The sequence below is a fragment of the Botrytis deweyae genome, assembly GCF_014898535.1.
Source record: "Botrytis deweyae strain B1 chromosome Unknown BDEW_033, whole genome shotgun sequence".
NCBI classification, from domain to species: domain Eukaryota; kingdom Fungi; phylum Ascomycota; class Leotiomycetes; order Helotiales; family Sclerotiniaceae; genus Botrytis; species Botrytis deweyae.
In genome coordinates, this window is record NW_024066240.1 from 13342 (window position 1) to 40635 (window position 27294).

A 27294-nucleotide genomic window follows, 5' to 3' on the forward strand; every position below is an offset into this window, starting at 1 on the left:
TCAGTATTAAACCATTAATTAAAGAGATATCGAAAAAGTAATTTTATATATATATAATTCAATTGAATCTCTATTGATTCCTTTTTTTAGATTTTTAAAAAGTCTAAAATTGAAGCCAGGAAGGGTGGTGATCAATTGGAGAGTTTTTGGGAGGGTCACCACCCCCCTTAGGGTAATGGTCACCACCGGTACTGACCACCAAAAAAATCCTTAGAATAATAGTTAGGGTAGTGAATTTGATAATCTTAAACTCGAATTATTATTTCTTTTATTATTAAAATTATAATTATTATTGAGATTATTTCGATTTTGTTAATTAGAGAATTGAAATTAAGATATTTATTTTAAAAAAGATTTAATCTTTTTTTTAAATAAATCCTTAAGATTTTATTTCTTTAAAGTATTAATAATATAATTAATAATATTATTTTAAATAAATATCTTTTTTATTTCTATATTCTTTTGAATATTATATATTATAGAATAGCTTTTATTTAGGGATTTATAGATAGTGTTTAATTTAATAAATCTTAAATGAAAATTAGAATTAATAAAATCGGTAATAAATATTTTAATCAAGGTTTTTTGAATATTGATTTAAAGAATATTAATATTATATTTGGAGGAAGGTATATTTTTATAGTTTATTTTTAATTATAGATTCTTAATATATTGATAATATTTTTAAATAGATTTACTTTTTTTTTAAACTAAAGAACTTATAATATTGAAAACCATTTATATAGAATCTTTATTTTTATTATTTGAAAAACAATTAACAAGAATATTAATAAATTTATCTTATAAAGCCTTATTTATTAAATTAATATTATTTATAATTTTAGAAAACTTTCTATTTTTGTTTAATTATTCATTAATTCTATTAAAGAATTTAAACAGAATAAGATTAAAGAAAATATACAATTTATAAGTATTATTGTTAATAGCAAGGTATATAGCTTATTTGGTTTTTCGAATTTATAATTTAATAATATTCTTTTTTTTTGAAAAAGATAATATATTATTAATCTTGATTTTAGTTTATTTAATATAAACTATTAAAACAATAAAGTTATTTGATATTATAAAAGGATTTGGTGAATAATATTTCGAAAGGATTTCTTGAATTTGAAGAATAAAAAGTCGAAGTTGTAGTTTAATAAATAGTAGGATTAGGTTTTTAAAGGGGTTTTATATATCCTCTAGTAATTGCTAAGTGAGTAGGAGATAAAGGTTTTATTTTTCGGAACTAAAATAAGGGTAATATCGAAAAAATCGAATAATAGTTTGGATTTACTTGAAGGGGATGGTATTGTTAGTATTGATATTATTTAAAGTGAGATTGAAAATCTATATAATAAATTTCTAGAATCAAAAGTTATATTAAAAAGATATCTTAAAAATCAAAAGGAATTTATATTTTAATAATAAAATAATATTAAATTCTTACAGAAAATGCTATACAAATAAATATATAAAGTATTTCTGAAAAAAGGAATATTTGAGAAATAAAAAAAAGGATCAGAAGGAATTCTTCAAATACTGGATTTCTGTAATTATATAATAGTCCTTTAAATCAATAAGATTATATAATATCTATAACTCTTTTAAAAGCTTTTTTGATGCCAGTATAATAATCGTTATACAAACACTACTATACAATAAACTTAAAAATAAAAAGGGTTTCTGAATATTCTTAATTAAAAAGCTTAATTGCAAAGAGAATAAAGATAAAATATTAAACATATCTTGAATCCCTATATAAATCACTAGAAAAAATATATAGAATAAATAAAGTTTTAATATTAAGTATAGTATATATTATATTGAAAGCTATATACAATCTAGTTGACTATATTAATCAAGATGATTACGTAATACGCCTAATGCGTTTAGCCTGTTTTCTATATCTGATTCAATTAAACTACTGAAAATGGCTCTTACTACTAATGGAAGAGCTGCGAGAGCCTTACACTGCACCTAGTATATTACAGATTACAAGTTGCTGGCATTTCATGGAGCTGACAAGGGTGAAAATAAAATTCGACATGACGGATGATAGTTACCCCATCTTGACTAGCGTTTTGATTCAAATGGTATTCGTTAAAATTATCCGGAACCCATCAATCTTCATTTCTTCAATTGCGATTTTCATTTGCTCTGAAATACGAGACTGTACTTTTTAATGCAATCTATACCAACGTAAATTTATCTTTTTTAATCCAAACTTTCGAGCAACAGCCATATGATGGCATTTCCTTGGTCTCCGTATGGTGGTGCATCACCTTTCAATCAAACCCTGTCACAAGGAAGAAGTTTTAATACGAATATTGTAACCATACCTGATGGCAGCTCTCCATCGACTACTTGGTTACCTCTCTACAACCTACGAACTGCATATCAGGAGGATGAAATTGTAAATCTGATTCATGAAATTGTCCAGGACTATGTCCGACTTTCAGGAGTCTCGGAAAATGAGGTAGTTTGGGCACCAACAGGTGGACACCATCTCGACGAATCGTTATGCAACTTACTTGGCATCTCCGAAACAGCAAAATCTTTGATACGGCGTCTACCAGTTCCCGGACCAAATCAAATCAACCAAATAAATCTATTTGAATCTAGTTCTCTAAGAGATGTTACCACTAGCTCTGGCCTCAAAAGCAGCCGTGAAGCTCCGCCACGTCCAGACTCGGCCCAGGATTACATACTACCTCATGAAGTGCAGCTAGCTATTGGAGATAGTGAATCTAGCGCTATTTTACTTGACACAAACGAAAGTAGGTCATACTTCATTTTTTCTCATCCTATCGGCTTGAATTCTTAACATCTGTTGCATAGATACGATTAGAGTAGTGTCCCTCGCCCAAGGTCCAGAGGTTATGAACCCACCTTCGGCTATCTTAGAGAGGCCTCAGGATCCTTACCACTATCGAAACTACTGGCCTCGGCATGCTCCAACCTGGCTTCGTGTTCATTTACAAAAGATCAAGTCTCTCGATACAATTCCTCCTGGAATGCAGGAATATTCCCTCAGCTATCTGGATTTTGAATATGAATGGATGGTAAGCAGTATTTTAATGTGCATTTGATTTGACAATGGTTTTAAAATAAAGCATAGCAGAAGTACTGACAGTCTGTCTAGCGACGCAAAATTAAACACACTCTTGAAGGAACCTACGGTTGGCCTAGTAACTTTCAACAGCTAGCATGGGACCAAGACCGTGAGCGCATTTGGGAAGAAACTGATCAAGAATTCGAGCGCTTGGGCCGACCTGATGTGCTACGTTTTTTGTGATCGAGGGTTGCGATTTGTTTGCGAGCACAGAATATCAATATCTTATACTTTGCTTTTGTCTATTATGCTGAATTGCTCTTGAATTGAATTCTTCACTTGCTCTAAGCTATGCATGTGTTTTCTATACTTTATAACTATATATGGATTAATATCAGCCTAAAATAGATCTATAAAACGAATCCATATGTCTCCTGAAGCTCTATATAGCTTGATCGTGACAAAAACCGTATATTCCAAGACCACCTCTAAATCATACCCATCCCAAAAGCATCACGTGCACCGTACTTCTCCCATTTTCGACGTCTCACCCTACGGGAAACATTCTCTTTGCACTTCTTAAATGGCTTGAAAATAATTGAAAATCTTCGTTCGTCATCAGAATCGTAGTCCGAAGAATCATCCGAGTCATCTTCTGAATCATCTAAACTTGTATCCAAATCTGTATCTGTTGTATCTTTATCCGAACTCCCATATTCCGAGTCTTTACCTTTGTAAGGATTATATGGGGAGCTATCATGATCAATAGCAGTTCCCTTGTGACTACTCTTCCCCCGTGATTCGTGCTTAGCGTGGTCCGGATGATCGTAACTTTCATGACGTGAACACTGAGGCGGACTCGAACTCTCTTCTCGTTGCATATTTCGGCGTTTTGATTCAGCACTTGATTTAATCTTTCTAGCTTCATTTACTCTTGAGAATTCCTCCCATTCTTTCATTTTGTGAGTAGTTTTTTTGGAGGCTGGAAGTGAGCTCGGTTGGGTCTTTTGCTGACAATCGGATAGCCAGCCACCAACATCGCGAAATCCGGAGTTGAAGTTGGATTCTACGCCAAATCTTCCGTTAGCGACAGTAAGGGTGCTATCGTTATCACTAGAAGTTGGTGCTGGTCTGGGGGACCTAGGAGTTCTCGAACGAGATGGGTGGTATCCGTAATTAATAATATTGTCGTGAATCTGGGGTTTTGGTGAGCTGGTAGCAGTACGTCTGCCACGCTCTTTGATTGGAGGGCTGGACTGTTTAAGACTCTGCTCCGAATCCGAATCGCTAGACCCTGTAGAGAAACGAGTATATTTGCCATCATACGCCGTATTTTTGGAGGCTTTTCTTCTTGCCTGACCCGTAGAAACCAAATTCCTATCTTCATGAGGCTTACGCACTTTCGTAGCATTTTTCCGGTCCGATTTTTCCATGAAAGCTAAAAGTGCTGGCATATTTTTATCCAAAGTACCACTCGAGTAACCATTTTTGATAGCCTTCCTTCGAAATTCTTTCCAAATGGCTTTGTCGTCATCGCCGTAACTCGTCAACGCTGATTTGTCGTCCCTAACATGCTCTTGCGGGTGTAAGGCTGCATAAGCTCGAAGTTCTTTTAGAATATCTTTTGTGTCATTCCGAACATCTCCAAGAGAGCTTACTGAAAGCACATTGAGAAGTGCTGTGATACTCGATGTGTATGATGTTATCTTCTGTCTGGTTTCCGGGATGTCCTTCATGTCGCCATTGCCATATTTAACTTTCATCATGAACTTTTTGGATCCCGAAGTTGTTTCTTTTGACAATCCATTGTATTTGGACAAAGATTCGTCGATTCCTTCCAGCATATCATCGCATCCAGAGAGAACAGTTTTCAGATCTTTCCACGCTCGGTTGTTTTTATCGCTTAGAAGTGTATTTGGAAGATGGGCTTCCTTTTCCAAATTGTGCAGAATCATGTATAGGCTTTCTAATTCTTGAGAGATCTCATGATGAGCAGAACTTGCTTTTCTTGAGTTTTGAAAAGCATTCCATGCTAAAGTCGTCAAAGTGATGATATCTCCAACTCCCAAACCTCCAAGTGACATTTTGATCTTGTTGTATCGATTCTTGAAGAGGTGATTAATTACGAAGATGTTGATAGTAAATAAAGTAAAATCAAGAAAACTTTTCAGTATCAATTGTCCAAAATAATACGAAGCCGAGTATATACTTCGAGAATCAGCTTGAGGCGCAGTGAATATAACCCATGCATCCCCTCCCCCCTTGGTGTGGTAAGCAGAAAATTCGCCCACCAGCCGTATCCTACGATGTACTGCCCCACATTTACATATTGGTGATCCAAATAAACTGATGACTCATACCCAATCGTTTATTGTTTTACGACATCATACAATACCTTTCACAGCTGCTGCCTATACATTGTAGTTATGGGCCCATGTGAGTGTGCCCTACCATTTATGAATCATTTACTAGATGGTATACAGCCACAATCCGATTGAAATAACTCCTTCTTCAAGACTTCAACCCAGGATCAAATTCAAAGTGAAAATAATTGTAGGGACGGAGAATATAGATCAAGTGCAGGAGTCGAGTAGCTATTTTTGTAATGGCTCAATGGATCATCTGAACTACCGACTGTTCATGCTGGAAAATAAACAATAAATAAAAAGTTGACAGTAAATTGAAGAGCCTCAAAAACCATATATACAATCTTCATGTACCTACCCATCGTCCTGCTTGTACATTAGTGACGCTATCAATATTGGAAACTCAAGATATTTTGTTACGCTTGTTCACTGATATCTTCAACCTGTTGAGCCTAATACTGAAGCTATAAGGAGGACAATACATCCGAATAAGATATTCAATCAAAGGTTTCATTTATGAAGACAGTATATATGAGAGCAATACAAGAAGCACTCTACGCGACTCTAACATACGGATTCACTTATACTTACTAATACATCTCAGACGAAAGAATTTATCTTCGTTAACTATGTATATAAGATCTTTATTGAACGAATCAACTGTAACTCCCGAGTAACCTTCTAGATAGAAGAAGCTCAGGTGGATTCGCGACAGCTTGACCATTGACGCCGATCAACAGCCAGATCAAGAGTCTATCTAAGTGTCATATCGATGCTATGTCGCGTGTAACGGTGAGTTTATATCACCTGAATTAGAGAGATAAGAGGGTGGTATTCGGACTTTGAGGAAGGTCAAGATGGCCAACTCGCATTTGAATTAGAAAAGTGATTGACAAGGGCTCCGGCATCGCACCCCCTTGGTAGCTTATAAAAATAGTAGTAGTTTCCTCATTCGAAGGAGGACTAAGGAAGCTAGAACTCGTAGAACTTCTAGAAAATTATAGCTAAATCTGATTACGTCATTCAAGCCTATTCACCTTGTTACATCAAGAATATAGGATGGTATATTATAAGATTATAATTTATTCTCTACTGATATAAAGAATGATTCTCAATGAGTAATCGGAGAGATAAATAAACAGTAACAAATTTAAATAGTAGTAAAAAAAAAGATTATTAATCAACGAAAAATCTTTATAAATTCTATAATTATAACGAGTATTAATTAATATAGTAATGACTCAATATAACGTTAAGTTTAAGACTAGCTTGAACTGAGCGATCGTTACTATATAAGAGATAAAGAGATCTCTTAAGGATCTCTTTTCTTCTTAGCTTTCTTATTCTAATTATTTAACCTCTATGATATACTATAGAATATAATCGTAATAGATTCTATAATCGTAATAGAAGGTTATTAAGATTATAAATTAGTTGAATATTAAATATAAGTAAAGCCGATATTAGAGTCTATTCGAATTGGTTTTTTAGATAATATAGAGCTATATTTATTATTAATATGAATTCAAATAAATATTTATTTATTACGAAGAAATAGCTATATCGATTAATTACCTTGATTAGGAGACAGTGATATATGATAATAATAAATTAGATTGAAATATAATTATAAGAATTATATCAATCTTATATGTTTGAAACGAGTAATGGAATTGTTTAATTCAATATTAGTATTTGTTAATATAGATAATAAAAAAGCGTTTTTCTAATTATAAAAGTAAACACTTCGAAGTAGTACTATACTTACTTATATTATATTATAAAAAATGACGATTTTTGTAATATTATTAAATACTAATATAATCTATAAAATTGTTTTATATTTTGCTGATGATAAAATTGATTTTTTAAATGTTATATTATACTATAAAGAGCTTTGAATTTAAATTTATAAATATTAAAGATTTATACAAAAACTTGTTAATTCTATAACAAAGCTTCGATTAGTGTTATTTATCATATTATTACTTTATATTTTATAGATCTATATATATAAAACTAGATTTATAAAAAAATAAACTAAATTATTAGTTAATCTACAAGTCTTATTTTAATAATGAAAATCGAGTATCTTTTATAAAACCAAATTGTATTCTTGTAGAGTAACGAAAGGGATATTAACTAGATAGAATGCAAATTTCTGAAATATTCAAATAACTACGCTATTGAACCCGCGATGATCGCTTTATTACAATCAACTCCTGCTCTTCGTCACGCATTGTATTGTTGTCAGTCTTACTTGCATCTTGTTTTATCTGTCCTACTGCAATCAGCTCTGCTTCCGCATGTCGGTTTCTGTAAGATGTTCCCGAGATTGCTAAGGCTAATCCTACTACCTCCCAGGAAAAAAGAATGGGAAGCGCTCTGTACAAGACATCTCCACATCCACTCTCGACTCGAATAATCAATGAGTAGAATTCGTGAGCAGGTAGAGCATAAGCCCAGCGGTAGAACCCTGGACTCAGCTCGAATGGATAAATGCTTGCTGCTACATTTATTATCGCCCACGGGAGGACAAAAAATGGAAGAAAGGATACAGGAATAAAACCAGTAGCCGCATCCAGAACAAGGAAATTGATATGCATATATATCCAATATGACATCCATACAAGTGCGAATTGACTCCCACTGACATCCCAGGACTCTCGGAAAGCCCAAACATAACCGGTCGTTGTAAGAGATGCGATTAACGTGTACACTATCGAGATAACCAACCTCATCAAGCCAATTCGTTTAGAGTTGAGACGACCATAAATATCAAACTTGTTGTTGATTCCATTAAATGCCATGAGGAAGAAGAACTGTTGAATAATAGGTAAGACTACGCTCACAGTATTATACAAAACACGGGTGCCTTGTTCAGTTGGTTTGATGTTGATGTTGGATGCTTTTATAGGGTTCAAGAAGGCAAGAACTGCGTTTTCATTGCTTGCGTTGAGTGAAGAAAGAGCTTGTGATCCGTTGAGAGCATGGTAAACTGAAGATACAGCACCAATAAGAGTTTCCAGATTTCCAGAGATATCGCCTAGCTGTACAGCCGGATATCGAGCGCCATTGTTGATATAGGTCAAGGAGTCACTCGAGTTATAAGTACTCGCCGCAGAGCCACCACCCAGAGCCTGAGACAAACGATTCGATGCTCCCGGTTGAGCAACGACAGCTCCCCAATAATCACCACGGCATACAGCTTTTTGAACCTCAATTATGGAGGGATATTTGGCTTTAGTATGGAATTGAAGCTTGGGAAATTCATCTCCCTGGAACTGTTCGTATGCCACTGATAATGCTTCGCCAATGATACCTCCGTCATAGTCAACAGCCAAAATATTCAAGTTATGGGCCCGATATCCGCTTTTGAAGAGGATGCCGTATAGGTACGACATCGTTGAGAGAAAAAGGAGGATAATCATAATCCCAGACATAAGAATGCCTATGCCAAACGGCTTCCTCTTGCCGTTCCAGAATGGATCGCGCCATAAAAGTCGCATTGCCATGCTGAGAAGAAGCGATCTTGTTTTAGATGAAACGCAATAGGATACGTACAGATGGAAGGAATGTAGATAATTAATGAGACAAGGGTTTTGAGTCAAGTGAAGAGAGTGTTTTTAACAGCGAGAAGATTATGGTTCAATGAAACTCTTTTTCTTCTAATCGAAGTCTGACATATATAATCTGTACCCGGAATGCGGACATTATTTTTTGGCAGGCCGAGATTGAGGGGAGTGCATGAGATTGACTGGAAGTGGAGAACCCGTTTTTATAAAGCATAGACGAATGATTGCCAGGACGGCCCTGATTTCGGCTTTCTCTAAATGATATGCTCTGCTCTGGAAAATGGATATAAATCTACGGAGCTTCTGGGATCACTCTCCGAAGCTTGATTTTTTAGTGCTCAGTCAATTTTTTAGAACGCTAGAATAATCATATCAAGCCAAGCATCATGAACAAGTTCTATTGCTACCTTGATTGTGCTGGTCATAAAGACAGAACTAGCGGCCGCCCCCACTCGGGCTACCCTCCCCTCCGTAATTATTAACCTTACACCGTGAGCCCGGACATCTTCACTCCTGTGCATAGTATAGATCGACATACCGGAGATAGTGCCCGGGGAATTGACTTTGCTATCCACGATTAACCGATTATGACCTTCACTTGAAGCGATGCGCGGAAATCTATTGGGTACTAGCATAGCCACTCGAAGAGCCTCGTGAACGGAGGCTGATTGATAGGGGATCGATTCTAGCTGAACCAAGCCTAACATTGCATCAGGATCTCACAAGGCTTGCGCTATATCGTCCTTAAGTCCGCTTCACGCGGAGATTAACCTTATATGCGATGTGATTTGCAAAATGCCGAAAGTCAATGTGAAAGCGATAATCTCCGAATCGGCAATGAGAATGTCCATTGCCTCAGCAATAATTGGTCTATCGTCCAACACGGCCTTCAAGTCGTCAAATACAACTAGTAGCTCGCGTTTCTCGGCCTTTGTTAGAGTCTGATTTTTTGCCTTGACCTCGTATATGACCATAGAGCTGTAAGCTCTTTACTCATTGTGACGACCACAACCTTTGGAGTGCGCTCCTCAAATCTGCACATGATTAGCTGGTAAATCAAGTCCCGCAGTCCCAGAGCAGCAACATCGAGGGGCCACTAGGATTGGTGTTTTAAAATTATCATCACTCTTATCCCTGAGCATCCTGCTCCCGATGATCGAGTCAACGGTGAGGCAGCATGAAGCAGAACCGGGCTTAAATAGGATAATCTTTACCAGGTGCACTCAAGATCTCTAATTTTCTTCACAGACGATTTACTTTGTCGATTATCATACATTCCACCTTGACGATGCCAGCTTACGAGAAAAAATGGATGAAGCAATCGACGTCTCTCTTTTTGTACTCCGTACAAGAGAAGCTCACGCTCGGCAAACACGGTGTGGGGCATGTTAAAGCCAGCTTAAATATCCGATACTTTGAGACAAGGCTTTCTAAGATTGCAGATAGCTTTGTAAAGCGAGAAACCTGTGAAATACAATGTAGGAACGAAGCATACGATTACAACTGTCAGGAATAAGATTTCTGTGATACCTAATACTAATTGCACGTTTTGAGCCTCATAAAACTATCAGTAGCTTTACGGTTGTACTCTAACTTTAATCCTACGTAATCAGAATCCGGGACTTATATGAAACTCATTGTACTTTCACAGCATGGGAAAGTGATAATCTTTGATAACTATTCAAGATATGAAGACATTAAAACAACCAATTGAAGTATAGCGCCTCGTATACTTACTTCATTTCTGTTGTGCTCATATGAATCAATCAATATATAATGCTATTACTTAAAACAGAGCTGACTACCTTGTCATACGTTTTCATAAATAACAAAGATTACTATTGAATCTCGTGCAATGTAATGTTACCACGGCTTAATTTTCAAATTAATATGATTCAAGGTGAATGTCTCCCCAGGAAGATTGAGTCAGGGAAGAAATGCGATCAATCGAGTTGTCAATTGTCGTTCAATTAATTTTGTACGTCTTCGTCTTCATATGTGAGCAAGGTATCCTGTCATTTTTTTGTGGTATATAGCTTGTGCTTTGGCACGATTGATTGTAAAGTCTCTCAATTTTCAAAGTTCAATATTCTCGCAGTCATGGCTGTAGGAACGTACTCATTGGCAGAAGTGATGGCTGTTGCGGAAAGTCACCCTTTCTATAATAAGAATATTTTGTACCCATCCGATCCACAAACAGTCACGAAGTTTCGGGATTTTGCTCGCAGAAATGGGAAGGAATTGGATTTTCAACAGCAGCCATTGCTTAACAAAAAAATACTGTGCGTCATTTTTATGCCCATATTAAACTTGGTTGCATCTGGGAACTAACCTGGATCAGGTACAAATCAATTGAAAGACTCACTCATGATGTGGATCCCAGAAATACCTATCGCCATGGCTCATACATGAGCATTACTGGCGGTGGATCTGGCGCAATTCCCATGATGTTCGCCGTAGACGTGCATGAGAATCGTCGACAGCGGGCTCGGATGGGTGATTTACTCAGAATCTGTGGTGTAATCGAACCGAAAGACATGGTGTTGTCTACTCACTTGGCTGGAGGATTTTACAGGTACTTCATCACAATCCATGAATAACTTTTGTTGTCCTTATCCCAGAGAAACTAACATTTACAAGATCACTAGATCTAACAACAGAAATAATAGAAAATGCAGGAGGAACTGTGCTTAGCGCCGGTGCTTACATGCCACCCGCCGAAGTTGCACAATCTCTAGCCAACTACCATGTCAACGCTCTTACTGGCGACGGTAGCCAAATTGTTCAGACTGTCCAATACATATCCGTGATGGCAAAAGAGGATCGTGAGCGTATCGTTCTGAACAAGATCATCTACACCTCAGAGCCATTGACCGGTCCTCAACGCGTTTTTATCAAATCTGTGCTGGGGGATGTCAAGATTTTCTCCATAATGGGTAGTGCTGAAGCAGGTCCCTGGGCAATCAGCAGTCCAAAGCTGACTGGGGAGCGAAGTATTACAGAAATTGCCACCGACTTCATCTTTGACACGCGAAGTATGTTACTCGAGATCTTTCCCCCTTCCGTCAGTGATGATATAGCGCCACTCATCCCCAAATGCCTTCCACAAGGAGAGAAGGGTATCATAGTGCAAACTTCGCTCCAAAGATTGCGCAACCCACTAGTACGCTATATTACCGGCGACATTGGCTCTATTCATCTACTTCCAGATACTGCTTCTGCTGTAGACCCTGATTTTGACCGGAAGTTTCTACGTATTCTACGTATGCAAGGGCGTGATCATCGGTTCAGCTTTAAGTGGCATGCTGCTTATTTTGAGTTTCAGAGAATTGAAGCCTTCATGCGAGAAAAAGAATATGGTGTCTTGCAATGGCAAATCATCTTGGGCCGATTGGATGATACACCACAAGCGAGCTTGGAAATCCGTTTACTTCGATCGCCTCCAAGAGATGACATTCTGTCCGTTCAAACTTTGACGGAACGATTAGAGAGCTTTTTTCTCATTATACCGGAAAATAAACATCTGGCACGAATTGTGTTCCTGAATAATCTGAATGGGTTCGAGCGAAGCATTACTGCGGGAAAAGTAATTAAATTTGTGGACCATTGGCATTGAGTTCCGTTTGATTGCTAGAATATTAATGAATGTATTGAATTTTTAACGTTGCGAAGTTGCAAATCGCTGGTGAAACTAGCATTCAAGATATGATAGAGCAAATACATTCAAGATTGATGCTGTTACCGGTTGATGTCTGCTCGATGATTATTTTGGTTACAACAATTAATGATGTTGAGGTTGGTTGATAGTTTCGCTGTGTTTCAGTTTCAATTGCTCCAAATAAATAAAGTATTCATTCGTCCTGGATTGACAGTAAGCTTAAACATGGGTCAATAGAGTAGACGTGATAGAAATAAATAAATTATTAGGAGGGTTAGGACTGGATCTTGATTGATAGTTCATGTTTTCTACTAGGCCACATCATGATGGGTGGGGCGGCCCTGGAGCTAAATTCAAAGTAGCTTTTACTGCTTCGACTCTAAATTAGACGAATCATTCAATCGTTTCTCTATATACTTGATAAGAACTTTTCAAAGTCTTCTCTCTGTTTTTTTTATATAAATAATTACTTATTTACTTATTTACTTTATAAAAACAAATGTTTCTTTATGTAAAGCTCTTTTATAACATAAAAGAAAATATCAATATTCAAAGTATCATTTTATAACATAATATCCCGCGTCTTATTCTAGTATAGACCTTTTTTAGATACTCTCCTCAAAGCCAAGCTTTTCATCTTTCTCTTTATGTTCAAGAAAAGACAGGGCAAGAACGGCAATCATGAGATATAAAAAGCCTATCGTTGTTCATTAGCGACTCAATATAGTGAGCATAGACATCTTACTCCAAATCCAGTTCATATATCGGTACCCGATTAGCTCCTTAAAAGAACCGCCTATGATAGGACCCAACATCATCCCAAGAGATGCACCAGCATCGAGCATCGAGAATACGCGCGACAAACAACCTTGAGACCCAAAAGCATGGGGAGTCTTTTTTTGAAGTGCTTTTCCAGCAGCTAAAAGGTCTTGTTATCATAACAGTCATTATAGTTACATCATAGAAATATGAAGCTGACTTACCAACCAACTCAGCGGGTGCATTACCAGACACAAATGGTCGCAGGCCACCTATGATAATGATAGATGCTATGTAGAGCGTACCACTTCCAGCCTGGCTACCAGAAATACCTAAAAGTCCCAGGAATACTGCCTGGATGATAGAACAAACGACAGCAGGAATTCTTGCTCCAAATCGGTCGCGAACCCAGCCGGCTATGGGGCCAATAAGAAGTCCAGGGACTACAAGACCGACAAAGAGGAGTCCAACGATAGTAGGGCCCCATCCATACATCTCTTGAACTTGTAGAGGCAGAGTGGCATTAAAGCTGGTGCTCACAGTCGTACTCGTAATCGTCATCAATAAACAGGTAACGACACGACCATCAGTCAACATAATTCTCCAGAATCTCCCGGCGCCAGATACAATTTGATCGCCCTCTCTTTCGAGAAGTAAGTTCGTTCTCTCCGAATTACTATCCGGAGTCAAACGAGCGGTTGTATCCGGAGCCTCTATCATAATGACACGTGCCAGAAGGTCAATTATTAATATGACAAGCGGAACGGACCACGTCACCCAGTAACCTGCAACCTCTAAAAGCAAACCAGATACAGCAGGTCCACCAATTGTCCCGGTGTTAGCAAAAGATGACATCATACCCAATCCAAAGCCTCGCTCGTTCTCTTCGTAGATGCTTGCGACTGTTGCAAAGCCAATTATCCATACAGCGGAGCCAGCGACTCCTTGCATTGCGCGCCCTATGAATAATATAGGGACTGAATGAGTGATGGCTACCATACCAGTGCCAATGATGCACCATGCAAGAGAAAACAGTAACCAAAGCTTGCGGTTCGAGCTCTTATCGGCAAAATGCCCGATTATAGGACTAGATAACATGGCGAGCGCACCATGGAGAGCAAGTACGGCAGATGTGAATATCTGAATTTGAGATTGATTTATATGGAGACGCTCTTGAAGCATATACCCAAGAATTGGAACGAGAAATCCATATAGAAAAGTTTCTGTTCAGCATTAGTTTGTTCTTGAATATGACTAGAGGGGGTCAAATAGACAGACCAGCAAATAATGCGATTGCAATAGTTGACAGGGTGAACCATTTGGATGCGCGCCATTTATAACCTATGGGTAAAGACTTTTCGGAATAGTCGTTCATGGTGAGAAATCGATTTCAATTCAGAACAGCTGAATTGATGCCGTGTAGGAATCAACAGAGATCAATATTTTGATAAAACCCCAAATAAATGTACTAGATTTGTCTACTATCATTGTCGTGATATTACATGTGAACACGGCTCTTTAATTGATGGCGTTCTAGATGTCCCATTTCACAGATAATACCTCCGAGGAGGTTTCAAAAGAATCGTTATGGTTGAAACAAAGTTTGCGCAAAATCGAGATAAATTGATTTTCAGGCGAGTACATTATCATTTGGCTCACACGGGGATAAATCTTATGGCGAAGATCAAGTATTGAGTGACACAGCACTGACGATGTATGTACTCACCACTGCCTATTAATGTAAAGTTGACACTCGATTTGGATAGTCCCGCTGTTTCTAGCTACCACATTGGTGTACATACCATTACCTACCTGACTCACATAAATCTCTTTGTTGAAACCATCTCAGCTCAATACAAAGCTTGGTCTGGGAGTTTGTACGAGTCTCAAATAGTAATACATCATTTCCACGGGTGAAACTCCTTGAAGACGTATCTTGATCGATTGGAATAAGCAGAATGTCTTTCTAATTTGTAGAAATCATGTATCTTTTCCAGAACAAGTGACTTTCAATAATCAGAAAAAGGGCGTCATGTGACAGGATCCCCTTACTGATGGCTGGCTGTATTTGATCATCGAGCTGTGAGTCCGAAATGAAGTCTGACAATCAAAGCTGGTGGTGTGGAACCTCTCTCTCTCAAGTTTTGCCGTGAAACATTCTGTAAATTTTAATTCATGGGAAGAATTGATTCAGAAAATCTTGAGCATTAAAGATCATGAACCCATCCCGATTTGAAAATTATTCAGAGCAAGGGAAACTGTTCTTACCATGCCTTTCTCACACTTTTGAACTTTCAATGCATAGAGATTAAAAACACACCATGCAGCGACTTCAGCGTGCTATTCATACAGCAACAAGAGCAACAGCCGGCAATTTCACCAAAACCTTACCCATTAGTAAGACTTGTCTTTTCCTTTTGGTTGACTTTATGATCTCAGAATACTAACTGGTGTAAGCAGATCATGAAGTTTCTAGCCTCATCCATTTGATTCAAGTTCCCAAACCTAATTTAGCCTTTCAACCATCTCACTTGAGAGCCGTACACGATGGTCTGAAAACAGAAGGGGTACTACAATTGCAGTTAGGATTTGAAGATGAGAAAAGTTCTTACCTCCAGAATCTAATCCACAATCTCAGCAAGAGCCATAACCACGGTCTTCCAATAGCCCATAGTGCCGAGCGCGGATGGTTTTGGGATGTTCGGCCCTATCCCAGCAATGTCAAAATTCATGGGCACCGAGCTCGCTCAGAGACAATGTCTTGCTTTGATTGGCACACGGATTGCAGCTATGAGAATCATCCACCTCGATATTTTGCTCTTCAAGTACTTCAGCCAGATCGCTGCGGTGGTGGGACACTATCGCTACTGAGTGTCGATCGTCTCCTCACCTTGCTTTCACCTCAGGCACAAACGTGGCTTTCAAGCCCTAATTACAAGATCACTGTTCCTCCAGAATTCAACAAGAATCAGGATGAACAGTGCATTGTGGGAAATCTACTTAAGATGAGACCGGAAGGTGCCAGTGGAAATCAATTGCGATTCCGGGAAGATATCACCACTCCCTTAACTCCAGAGGCTGCCTTGGCTTTGAATGAGTTGAAAACAATTTTGTATGATCATGGAGCCCAGAAATGGACTATCAACTTGGGACCTGAGAGTCTTCCCCAGGGATCAATCATTATGATGGATAACCGACGATGGCTGCATTCACGAAATGAGGTCAAGGATCCTAACCGTCATCTTCGGCGAGTTCGGTGGGATGCAAGGCCGTTCTGATCTTTGAGCCAATAAAGGTTTCTTGGTGTGTTCTTAACGTGCTATATAATCCCAAATCAGAGTTGTTGAAGTCAATAATAGATTATTTGCTCACCGCTTGGAATTGATTCCTCTTTCTAAAGTGATAAATAAGCTTTAAGATCCATTATTCTCTTTGTTCCATGTGGTTGATCGCTTACGGAAGCTTTTGGTCATAAATAATATACAGATCCGAAAGATTTGTGCCCACGCCAGCAATTTGTAGCTGGATTCAGTTCTTGCTATGTAATTTGCGTATCGCGTGAGATAATGATTACAAATCAACATGGTAAGATTACATATCCTTTACTATGTAGCAATTAATTTTGATCAAAACTGTCAGTCTTTTCCTATTCGAATTTGGCCATTCAATGAGACTTTGTGTTTTGCGACATGTTTTACTTACGTTTGTTATAGCATCTTAGGACACAATACACCATTAATCTTTGAGACTTTGAGATCTTACAGTGTCGTACAATGATGCGCCGACCCGCTATCCCCAGCACGTTACGCATAAAACGATGTAGCTAGTAGCTACTCAAGATGAGGAGTCTGTATGATCTCATCTTATTACTTATTGCCACCATAGTCATGGAAGCAAGACGAGCGAGACACTAAATCAGACATGAAGAGTGGATCGCTGAACTATGTCAAGACTGGGAATGGAGATTCGTACACTATTCTACACGGCAGAGACTAGATCGAACGTCAATCTGTTCTTCAAATTATTTCAAACATCCACATTTAGATCACGAGATTTTGTTTAGTTTTGAAGAGGTGAGAATCAAGCTTGTAGTCGACAGGATTCGAAACGACTCGAAGAAGTGTTGAAATTCAATTATTGAACCAATAAAAACATCAAAGCGTACATAAGTACTAGACTACATCTCCAGGAATGACTGAGCATACCCAGGCTCCTCCATGACTAACAGCACAGATCTTGTCAGGACTACTACGCCATGCGCCAAGGCCGAGCAATCTCCCGTGTACGACAAAATATGTTCCGATGAGGGGGTATTGAACACGAACACCGGAAGAGTTCAGAACAAGGTCATAAAGTCTTGGAGTGATGCGGCGCTGTACTACACAGGTAACTCCTGAGATTATCTGAGTGCTCCGTTGAAGTTGTAAGGCGGAGATCCAGTCTTCAGCTGTGAATTCGTCACCAAATACAATTCCTGCTCCTTTGCCACTGCGAATGGGTTTCAAGATAAACTCTTTCCGTAAATCCGGAAACTGTTGTGCAAGACAAAAGAGTCTCTCCAGTTCTTTTGATCCAGGAAGGTATGTATCCGCAATTCCTTGATCAAGAATTTTTGCCTGTGCACCAGTAATCACGCACCGCGTGACCAGTGAATTCAACTCCTGCTTCAATATACCAAGCATTCGCTTGTCATGTGTCAAAAAGATTGAACGTAAGTCATTGAAACAACGGAGACTAATTTGCCGCAGCATCTCCGGCTCTAGGGCAAGTAGCTCTGATTGGTGTAGCTCAAGACCGACCTGGTAGATTTCCTCAACAACTTCGTTATCATTGGTCCGCCAGGCTAAAGGGGAGGTTTCCTCATTTCGTCCCACTAAACAGCAAAGTTTATATCCACTGCCATCATCAAAAGGGAGAAGCCTGAGCTGTGCTGGAGTGATGATTTTGGGTCTGAAGCCGAACCGCTGTTGAACAATATGAAGGAGCATATGGATATCCATGCCCGGTTCTTTGCCCTTAAGAAGGTGCAATGGAACTCCCGTCTGAAAAAGATTGATGATTCCGTCAAGGAGCTACTCAATGTTAGAAAGAAATTTAGTTGATATTTTGGACTGCCCCTTTGCATCTTTCGGGGGGAGATTTTACCTTTCTTGGATTTGCTGCACATCTTAATCCACTTCTCCCAGCCCCCGTCTCTTCCAGACCTTCATATGCAAGGATTGAATGAAGAAAAGCATTGAATGAGAAGCGTGCATTAATCTCAGTAATGCGATAGTTTTCTACTGTCATACCATTCGCATCAAGTGCGTCTTCAACAAGAAAGTCTGGTCGCCACGAGCCCCGACACTCGCGATACATCGGGATTTTATTGTTGATAATTTGAGCTTCGAGCCACTAATCGAAGAGCAATCAGCCATCAGAATAGTAGAGGGAACTGAAATCGTCATTGACTAGCAATGAAAAGCCTGAAGACTCACGCGTAAAAGCTGTTCTTCTCGTGGTTCGAGTGGCATACGATCAGAAAAGTGTGCGTCTTTGTCAATCCACCATCTCTCAACAATATCCGTTATTGCTAGAGTCAATGCCCCATGCAAGTCTTCTAGCTGTTTTTGGTGCTTTTTTGTGATTAAAATGGGCCGCGGACACCCTGTCTGGTAGGATTTTCCAGGCCAAAGATGAGCAGGACATCGTTGCAGTAAGCTGTCTTCGAACTTTTCTTGCTCTCGAATGTAAGTGCCCTCTTCGACTCGGTACTCTTGGACAGGTTGATAACACTCGGCTCTTGGCCTGATGTGTACCTGCTGAAACAATTGAGAGGTTGCCTTTTTCATTTCAAAAAGTGTACAATAAAATGATCAGGAAAAGGGAAAAGAATGAAGTATATTATAGGGCCGTATGATCTCAATCAGACGACAGCTATTTCCAGGGTTGAAAAGACTAATAATCCAAAACGGCGAGCAAAATAGATATTATCAAGAGAACGGTGGAAGATAATACAGCTCTGGAAGAGGAGTAATTCTAGGTCAGTGTTTTGTTACATTTTGAATGAACCATTAATATCCACACGAAGTACAAATTACATTCAAACACCCAGCTACAAAGATACCTTCAGCTTGAGGCACTTCTTTCACGAGGATAGATGCTTGTTCAGAGTGAATATACCCGAGACAGTGTTTGAAGAGGTGCGCACAAGAACATCATCACTTGTTAAAACTTTCAGTCAGATATGTCATTGAGTTTTCGCGTTGCAGGAAATGCCGTCGAGTTTGCAAATATCAACACTTGTAAACTATTTCCTGAGATTAGGTGGGTGGTATGGTGATGTACCATACTCACGTGAGGCAAAGATTCACGGCCAAAGATGTCGCTTGTAGCATCTCCCGCCTGATGAAACAGCAAGTGCCTAAGCAGAACTGATGGAGTTCTAAGGTGGAGCTGGTCAACAGAGCAAGTGTAACGAATAAAACTTGTCCGAGAATTGTTGTCCTCCTCTCACCACCCCCATGTTTGAAAGGCCAAACTGAATGTGGATTTTCGTTGAATTGTCCCTATATTTTGGAGCATACTATCACTCCCATACCGCCATCTAGTTTACGTTATGACAATCGATGCTTGGGTCCTCCACCAAGCAACATGGCTCGCACAACACATAAACTGAAAATACGATAACATTGCCAATGCACAATGGACCAGGAACCCAGAACACCCAATGAACATTAGTGTACCCCAACCTAAAGTAGCCCCTACAGCAACGAGAAGGAAGAACGTAAAGGTCGCAGTAGGAACAACCAGACAAAGGCAACGATAGCACATCCTAGATACAAGGAAAGGGAAGTCAATCCATGATACTGAATACGGATTGACTGTCAATGGATGTTGTTCATTGGATTATAATTGGCATTGAATGGTATATGGAAAGGAGTAAATGGTGTGGGAGAAGAGATGGATGGCATAGCTGCTATTAGACAAGAAAAGAAGTGACTGCCAATGGCGGTATTGCTGTTGAAATATTCGTCATGTGCGAATGTCGACGTTGATGCCTAAGGTTAAAAGTTGGAAAGCGAGAAAGCTTTCGAAAGTCCCGTCCGTCCACCCCGCCGAGCCCGCCTAAAGAAAGACCCCTGCCTACCTTGTAATAGCTAGCACTCCTCCTACATATCTACGATTCGCAAACCAAAATCTCCCAGAATAGCTTTCACGACATTACAATCGCGAATATGCAGCGCCGTATGGTAGTATACCCCGTTCAATGTATTGTTCCGGGTAGCACATCTTCTAACTTCACATTTAGCTATCAAAAGAAGACGAGGCAGCAGTCGGCGCAGACGAGGTCGAAGTACGAAGAGAAGATCAGGACAAAATTAATCGATTCAGTCGTTTGCATCAACGAGAAATCGGTTTGGAGGACGAGTTAAAGTTAAAACATGTCAGTACAGTCGAGTCGAGTGCTGCGCGACCAAAACAATTCTACTGTCAATCTGCAACGAATACGTTTCTAATCCTCTTGTTATACAGAAAGAAAAGGAGGACCTCGACGATGTTTCGGGGGAACTTGAGTTGGCAGACGAAGATGACATGATACCGTACGACCTACCATCGCCTTCCTTCACTGTATAATTGTCATCCGTCGAATCATACTAACTTGATTGTTGAAGTTACAAAATCGGAGATTCATTCATATCCTTACCACTACCAGAGGTACAAGAATTACTTACGAAATCGACCGAGAACATCGAGGAGGAAGTGATATTGGTGGAAGAAAAGCTTAGTACAATTAGGGAGGAGATGACACAACTGAAGGTGGAATTGTATGCCAGATTTGGTCGAAGTATTAATCTGGAAACGTAGAATATCGAAATAATTTCATAGGAACACCCAAAGGACCCATCAAAGCTCCATATCATATTCCTCGCGGTGACCCAATCACAACAAATGGCTCGGGAGAGTTGAACGGCATATGTCATGCCATATGCACTCCTCTTGAGTACATCGTACAGTCCATCATCCGACAACATCTACCGACAGGAACCAACTTCCACATTTTTTATTCTCTCAGGGCCACCTTTATCCATCAAATGAACCTGGTTAATCGGTCAATTTAAATTAAATGACATATTTTGAGGTTGGTTTCATCTCCTAAGGCAGGCATCGAATACATACTTATTCGGTCTTCGTCCCGAATTTTGGAAGCATATGACTTGGGGCATTTACACCACACACACCAACTTGACGAATTCCCTTGGAGATCTGCCGCTTGCTTATTACCGATGAGATTGCTGAAAAAGTAGCCATCCTTACGGTTGAGTCGGCACCATCGTTCCTTGCAACCAATAAATCGGACTTGATGGCATGCAGTGGACCCGCACCGAAGTTCGACAGTGGAGAGAGCTTCACACTACGATGTAGAATTTACCATTTACAAACTAGCAATGATCCTTCGTTTTTCAAAAGGACCATGTAATTATGGGCATACAGAAATTTCCTTGCCCAATGAAGTCTTGTCTCCAGGTAAGTATATCACAGGCTAAGTTTATTTCTTTTACTGCGTATATTCATTTCACTACAATTCTTTTTCATTGTAATCCTATATCCCTTTTGCCCCAGCTCTATACAAAATCCGAATCTATTTATGGGTTTCAATTTCATCCAGATTACCTATGACATCACAGGGAGGAGTGAGGAAGAGTCAATTGTTTGTAAGGGTAGCCGAGCAAACAAACATGCCCAGCGCAGATCATGGACATGCAATCGCCTCACCGGGAGTCGGCGACAACGTGATAGATGAGCGTAACTTAGAAGCAGGCTCTACATCAATTGGTACGTGCAGTATGCCATGGGTAGAGCTGCAAATATACTAATGGGAATATAGAAAGGCATCAAAGTAGACTTTCTCGAATGGTCAGGAATTGATCACGACGATGCGAAAAGACGATATGATCTTGAGGCGAGAGACAATCATGTATCTCTTCCGGATTCGTCTGCATCCAGCGTCTTGGGCACACGGAAAAACGTAATACATTGGGAGGAGGACGATCCAGAAAATCCATATAATTGGTCTTCCGTACGTCATACCTCTTCCCCTGGGAAATTTTTAGATGGGTATTCATTTGCTCGTAACGAAGGATAGGTCTAATTTAGAATCATAGGGGTGGAAATGTTACATTGTTCTCGTTGGAATGCTTGTGGTGATCAACAGCACCATGGGTTCTTCTCTACCTTCGAACGCGATTCCATTCATCGCTCCGGATTTCCACATAACATCAGAATCTGCGGAAATTTTACCAATGTCGATGTATCTCCTTGGATATGTGCTTGGACCTTTAGTATTTTGTCCACTATCAGAACAATTCGGACGAAGGACAATCATGCTGGCAACCTTTTTCTGCTATACCGCCTTTACATTAGGTTGTGCCTTGACACCAACGTGGGGTGGACTCTTAGCATTTCGAATTCTGGCAGGTGTTAACGCGAGTAGTCCTATATCCGTCAGTGGAGGTATCTATGCAGATATATACAAGGATCCAGTAACAAGAGGGAGAGCCATGGCGGTTTTCACTGCAGGCACTTGCGTAGGTCCTCTAGTGGCTCCAATAATTTCGGGCTTTATATCTCCTGTTCTTGGCTGGCGTTGGACTTTCTGGATTGGCTTAATCTTTGCTGGTGCATCTTGGGTCCCTCTTGTATTTCTTCCAGAAACCTACGGTCCAGTTCTACTTCTCAAACGCGCAAAACAGTTGCGAAAAGAAACAGGCGATTCCGAAATAATCGCGCCGATCGAATTGGAAAAGCAAGACCTAAAACAAATGGTGACTGTGACACTCACTCGACCTATCCGCATGCTTTTCTTCGAGCTCATCGTCTTGGCCGCTTGCACCTACCTCGCCCTCGCCTATGGGATATTCTATATGTACTTTGAAGCTTATCCGATTATATTCGAAGGAATATATGGTCAATCGTCTGGCGTTTCTGGGCTTATGTTCCTGCCCATTGGTGGTGGTGCGTATTCCTCTGGTGGGATACGTTTTTGCGCAAATCTCAAGCATCCAAGAAAGCCTGGGCGCAGAAAGAAGAATCTCGGCGGCTGCCACTTGCCATTTTGGGGGGACCACTCTACGTTATTTCGCTTTTCTGGTTAGGCTGGACATCCCGTGCCTCTATTCCTTTTTATGTTCCCATGTTGGCCGGCATACCATTTGGAATGGGTTTTATATTAATCTTCATTGCTCTGCTCAACTACTTGACGGATGCTTATGAGGTCTTCGCCGCGAGCGCCATGGCTGCATCGAGCTGTTGTAGAAGCTTAGCTGGGGCGGTGTTGCCGTTTGCAGCGAAGCCCATGTATACAAAACTGGGTGTGCCATGGGCAAGTAGCCTGCTTGCATTCCTGAGCCTATTAATGTGCGGTATTCCGGTATTATTTACATGGAAGGGCGATCGTATTAGGGAAGGGAGCGTATTCTGTCAGGAGCTTAAAGAACGAAAAATGAAAGAGTTGGAGAACTTGCAAAGAGACAGATTGGTGAAAGAGCATCGCCAAAATGCGGAGGTCACGGAGAAACTTTAAGAGTAAAAAAGCTGATATCCTTTCTGGGGAGTTTTTTCTATGGGAAATGGCTTAATGGACGATCATAATGAGTACATATGACAGCTAATTTGAACTTGAATGTGAAAAAACAAATGTTTAGCGTACGGCATTACCACGCTATGGTTTGATTTCTTTCTGGACACCATCATTGGGCGCTTTTTCAATGACTTGTTCATTTCTTTTATTTTCAATGTTATTAGTCACTTCACAGATAATTTTTTCAGTAAGTTGGTAGATCCAACCGTCCCTGTTCTCCATCCTCACTTCTGCCATATCAAGAACACGTTTCACGAATAGTATACCTCCGGCTGAGTGGACCATCTATTGATCTACGATACTACCAATTGTTGATACCGTGGAATATCTTCGCGATTGAAAGCACGCACAAACCACTCGAAACAAATCTTGTGTACTACGCTCGAGCTCAAGAACCTTGACATAATATCTGATCAACGATTCAGAGTTGGACTTTTCTGCTGCGGGATGGAACACGTTATTTGCCGATGATTCCCGCTCGGCTCATATCCCCAACTACATGCGGCGCAATTCTACTCACATTTTCGGTCTTTTCTACATGTCTCTTGGAGCGTCTCCAGGATCGAATTTTTGGTTCAAGATGCGCAAGCCAGGAAATACAACAATACTAAAGTTGACCAGAATAATTTTTTAAATGATACTTCAGCTACGCATGGCACAGCTCTTTCATAAAAGTAGAATCTTACCTCTCTTTCATCTTAATCCGTTGTGTGGCTTGGTACATTCCAATGGGGTGTTGTTATTGACCCACTAGCCTCAATGCTCATTCAAAAGACACTCGACATTCACTTCTCGATCTTTCTCAATCTAAAGCATCATGGCGAGCAAACTTCGTGATCAATGGGTATGTGTCGCCCCTTTCGATGCGGATCCGGACATCGCAGGTCCTGGGGTAAGTAGATCAATGCATTTCCATGAAATTTTTCCTTCCTAACGAATTTTAAAGGTTATGACAAGTTTTCTGGTTACCGCGTGGGTCACATGTTTTGTGGCATGTATCCAATTATATTGTGTCGTGTCATCTCGATTCCGTCTCAAACTTCTTTCTTCTGTGTCAGGAACCACAGCTGAGCATATTGGCAAATACACAGTCAAGCTAACGAATATTTCCATCCCATCATCTATCGAACGAAAGATCCCAAGACTCATAATTAAAGGCGTTCATCTCGGCCACTATGTCATCCGATGTTCGTTAGCTATGTTTCTAAGTCTCTTCCGCAATTCCCAACCGCGACTACAATTATTTTCTCAAATGGCTTTGGATCGGTTGTGTGATCTTCAGCTTGTTACAGGAACTGCCATAATCATCGCAGGTATAGCTGAATTTCATCACATGTCTTTCTATCACCAATCTCTCATTACAAGCTATTGGCTGCTCACACTAAATTCGTTTTGGGCTGCTAGAGCTGGATACCTCAACTCGGAACACTATGGTCATGACAGGAGCTTTTATTTCTGGACGCGTTGGGTCTTCATACTTATTAGTGATCTTCTCTCAATTTACTACCAGATCGTTACCACACTGGAGGCCGAAAACCACTGGGACTCTGAAGAAAGTGGTCAATGTTATCTTTCCCACGAACCATCACCAACCAATGCCCAATATTTCTGGATTGTGGGAATCTCCTTTGAAGTTGTTTATATGTTATTGTATTCCATGCAACAACTTGTACAGTCCTTATCTCACAAACGGCGATGGTTGAAAGGCTCAGTGAACTTCATCGCAGAAACCTTGAACGATGTATTCAATGGAAGTCAGCAACGCGCTTTAGATTTTTGGTCGGCGGTGAAATCGAGCACCTGTCGCTGGCCAATTTTCTTGCGTATTTTATTACAACTTGTAGAAACCGTAAGCTACATGGTCTGGCATGTACTTTGGCGGATTTTGGCACTGTGGGCTTGGGGAGACAACGGGTCGGTACTAATAGTTATTGGATATATTGGACTAGCAGCATGGAATACTTTCGACGTTATCGACACAAAATTGTCTAATCGAAGTTTGATAATAGGAGATGAGGACACTTGGGGGTTTGGGCAAATTCTGCCACTTGGTTTGCTCGCTCTCATATGTTTAGATTTGCTTGACATCCTCAATAGTGAGTAGTCTCTGTTCTCTCCAATTATTTTTGTCGAGGATTTGACCAGTGGTAGAAGCGTATAAGCATCAAATTACAACTATGGTACCGGATCTGCAGACTCAGAAAGGAGAATTGTCTCTTATTGGCACAAGAAACGAATATTCGACTTGAGTTCATTTCCAGAAGCTCAAAAGTACTCCCTTTGATCACATCTTCTGTTTATAAACTCCGACACGACATTTAGCATCCGGGAAGCTTTTCCATAAGTTAATAGTTGCCCTAAAATGTCCAATGTTGCACATAGATAAGCATAGGGAGTCCTGGAGTGATTTTCCTTTGCAATTCTTGTCTAAACATTTCTTCCCAACTTCAGATTTGTAGATCCTTGTGACCTGAGCTATTGATTATTCATTCCAGATTCAAAAGTATCGATTTGGAATTACATCAACCCTATATGATAAACGGAAGTAGGAACCCACACATACTGTGTGGCCTGTGTTGATTGGCAGTATAACGACAATAGTATGCTAGTACGTGTAAAAATCACAGGCTAGCCAAAGCAGCTCATTGAAATCAATGCTCATCTATGATACCCCATCGCATCTGAGACCAATTGGACTGCATAAAATGTTCAACAGAGAGGGAATTTAATTCCGCCGAATGTTTTCAATTGCTTTCAAGAAAACCCTCTCCACAAAAGTGCTTCATAATCATCTAGAATGCGTAGTCAGTAGTAGGAAGTGCTTTTTAAAGTCATTTGGAACGATGAAGTACTATCTGAGGTTCAACCCAGAGTCGTCCACGATATCGTCTGTTGATTTAATACACTACTTTATTGGATAAAATAGGTTTAATGCTCCGAAGAATTCAAGAACCAAGGCGGGACGGGGTACGAAGGCCCAATTCTGATACTGATTCTAGTCTTTGGATGACTGGTGTCGAAATCTCCTGGGCACAGCGAAAAAGCGAGACCGAAAATTCGACAGAGAGAAGAGAAGAGACAGGAAATCTGAATGGTTTTGGAAATCAAAGATAGGTAGCTTGCTGAGCTGAGCAGGGAAGATATCGTGAATTTTATTTATAATGGGATAATTGTTATCAGGTAAGGAGATGGCTTGTGAATGGAATGGTGCAATTTTGATCCGGAAGTTTTGAGTGGCTTACTTTTGGTTTGATCAATCA

The 27294-nt window shown here is 39.7% G+C and overlaps 11 protein-coding genes across 11 annotated transcripts; 6 read left to right on the forward strand and 5 right to left on the reverse strand.

Annotated features, from left to right (window-relative positions):
• Positions 1–2245: 2245 nt before the first annotated feature.
• EAE98_010034 (uncharacterized protein) lies at positions 2246–3298 on the forward strand (the record flags this gene model as incomplete). The annotated part of the gene is made up of 3 exons (XM_038957655.1): positions 2246–2780; positions 2842–3065; positions 3146–3298. 3 exons carry the CDS (start codon positions 2246–2248, stop codon positions 3296–3298), a joined length of 912 nt encoding a protein of 303 aa, XP_038805881.1.
• Positions 3299–3543: 245 nt separating this feature from the next.
• Positions 3544–5139, reverse strand: EAE98_010035 (uncharacterized protein; the record flags this gene model as incomplete). Its single annotated transcript, XM_038957656.1, has 1 exon — positions 3544–5139. One exon carries the CDS (start codon positions 5137–5139, stop codon positions 3544–3546), a length of 1596 nt encoding a protein of 531 aa, XP_038805882.1.
• A 2465-nt stretch (positions 5140–7604) lies between these two features.
• EAE98_010036 (uncharacterized protein) lies at positions 7605–8936 on the reverse strand (the record flags this gene model as incomplete). The annotated part of the gene is made up of 1 exon (XM_038957657.1): positions 7605–8936. One exon carries the CDS (start codon positions 8934–8936, stop codon positions 7605–7607), a length of 1332 nt encoding a protein of 443 aa, XP_038805883.1.
• An 815-nt stretch (positions 8937–9751) lies between these two features.
• On the reverse strand, positions 9752–9970 carry EAE98_010037 (uncharacterized protein; the record flags this gene model as incomplete). Its single annotated transcript, XM_038957658.1, has 1 exon — positions 9752–9970. One exon carries the CDS (start codon positions 9968–9970, stop codon positions 9752–9754), a length of 219 nt encoding a protein of 72 aa, XP_038805884.1.
• Positions 9971–11096: 1126 nt separating this feature from the next.
• On the forward strand, positions 11097–12653 carry EAE98_010038 (uncharacterized protein; the record flags this gene model as incomplete). The annotated part of the gene is made up of 3 exons (XM_038957659.1): positions 11097–11278; positions 11338–11571; positions 11637–12653. 3 exons carry the CDS (start codon positions 11097–11099, stop codon positions 12610–12612), a joined length of 1392 nt encoding a protein of 463 aa, XP_038805885.1. The 3' UTR covers positions 12613–12653.
• Positions 12654–13259: 606 nt separating this feature from the next.
• EAE98_010039 (uncharacterized protein) lies at positions 13260–14788 on the reverse strand (the record flags this gene model as incomplete). Its single annotated transcript, XM_038957660.1, has 4 exons — positions 13260–13351; positions 13400–13582; positions 13638–14636; positions 14692–14788. The coding sequence occupies 4 exons, from the start codon at positions 14786–14788 to the stop codon at positions 13260–13262; spliced, it is 1371 nt and encodes a 456-aa protein (XP_038805886.1).
• A 946-nt stretch (positions 14789–15734) lies between these two features.
• Positions 15735–16691, forward strand: EAE98_010040 (uncharacterized protein; the record flags this gene model as incomplete). The annotated part of the gene is made up of 2 exons (XM_038957661.1): positions 15735–15810; positions 15874–16691. 2 exons carry the CDS (start codon positions 15735–15737, stop codon positions 16689–16691), a joined length of 894 nt encoding a protein of 297 aa, XP_038805887.1.
• Positions 16692–17585: 894 nt separating this feature from the next.
• EAE98_010041 (uncharacterized protein) lies at positions 17586–19244 on the reverse strand (the record flags this gene model as incomplete). The annotated part of the gene is made up of 3 exons (XM_038957662.1): positions 17586–18485; positions 18559–18807; positions 18891–19244. The coding sequence occupies 3 exons, from the start codon at positions 19242–19244 to the stop codon at positions 17586–17588; spliced, it is 1503 nt and encodes a 500-aa protein (XP_038805888.1).
• Positions 19245–20519: 1275 nt separating this feature from the next.
• On the forward strand, positions 20520–21313 carry EAE98_010042 (uncharacterized protein). Its single transcript, XM_038957663.1, has 4 exons — positions 20520–20645; positions 20705–20839; positions 20929–20996; positions 21069–21313. The coding sequence occupies exons 1-4, from the start codon at positions 20631–20633 to the stop codon at positions 21259–21261; spliced, it is 411 nt and encodes a 136-aa protein (XP_038805889.1). The 5' UTR covers positions 20520–20630; the 3' UTR covers positions 21262–21313.
• An 820-nt stretch (positions 21314–22133) lies between these two features.
• EAE98_010043 (uncharacterized protein) lies at positions 22134–23977 on the forward strand (the record flags this gene model as incomplete). Its single annotated transcript, XM_038957664.1, has 4 exons — positions 22134–22230; positions 22287–22474; positions 22560–23409; positions 23454–23977. 4 exons carry the CDS (start codon positions 22134–22136, stop codon positions 23975–23977), a joined length of 1659 nt encoding a protein of 552 aa, XP_038805890.1.
• Positions 23978–24851: 874 nt separating this feature from the next.
• Positions 24852–26283, forward strand: EAE98_010044 (uncharacterized protein; the record flags this gene model as incomplete). The annotated part of the gene is made up of 3 exons (XM_038957665.1): positions 24852–24926; positions 24981–26130; positions 26186–26283. The coding sequence occupies 3 exons, from the start codon at positions 24852–24854 to the stop codon at positions 26281–26283; spliced, it is 1323 nt and encodes a 440-aa protein (XP_038805891.1).
• Between the last annotated feature and the right edge of the window lie 1011 nt (positions 26284–27294).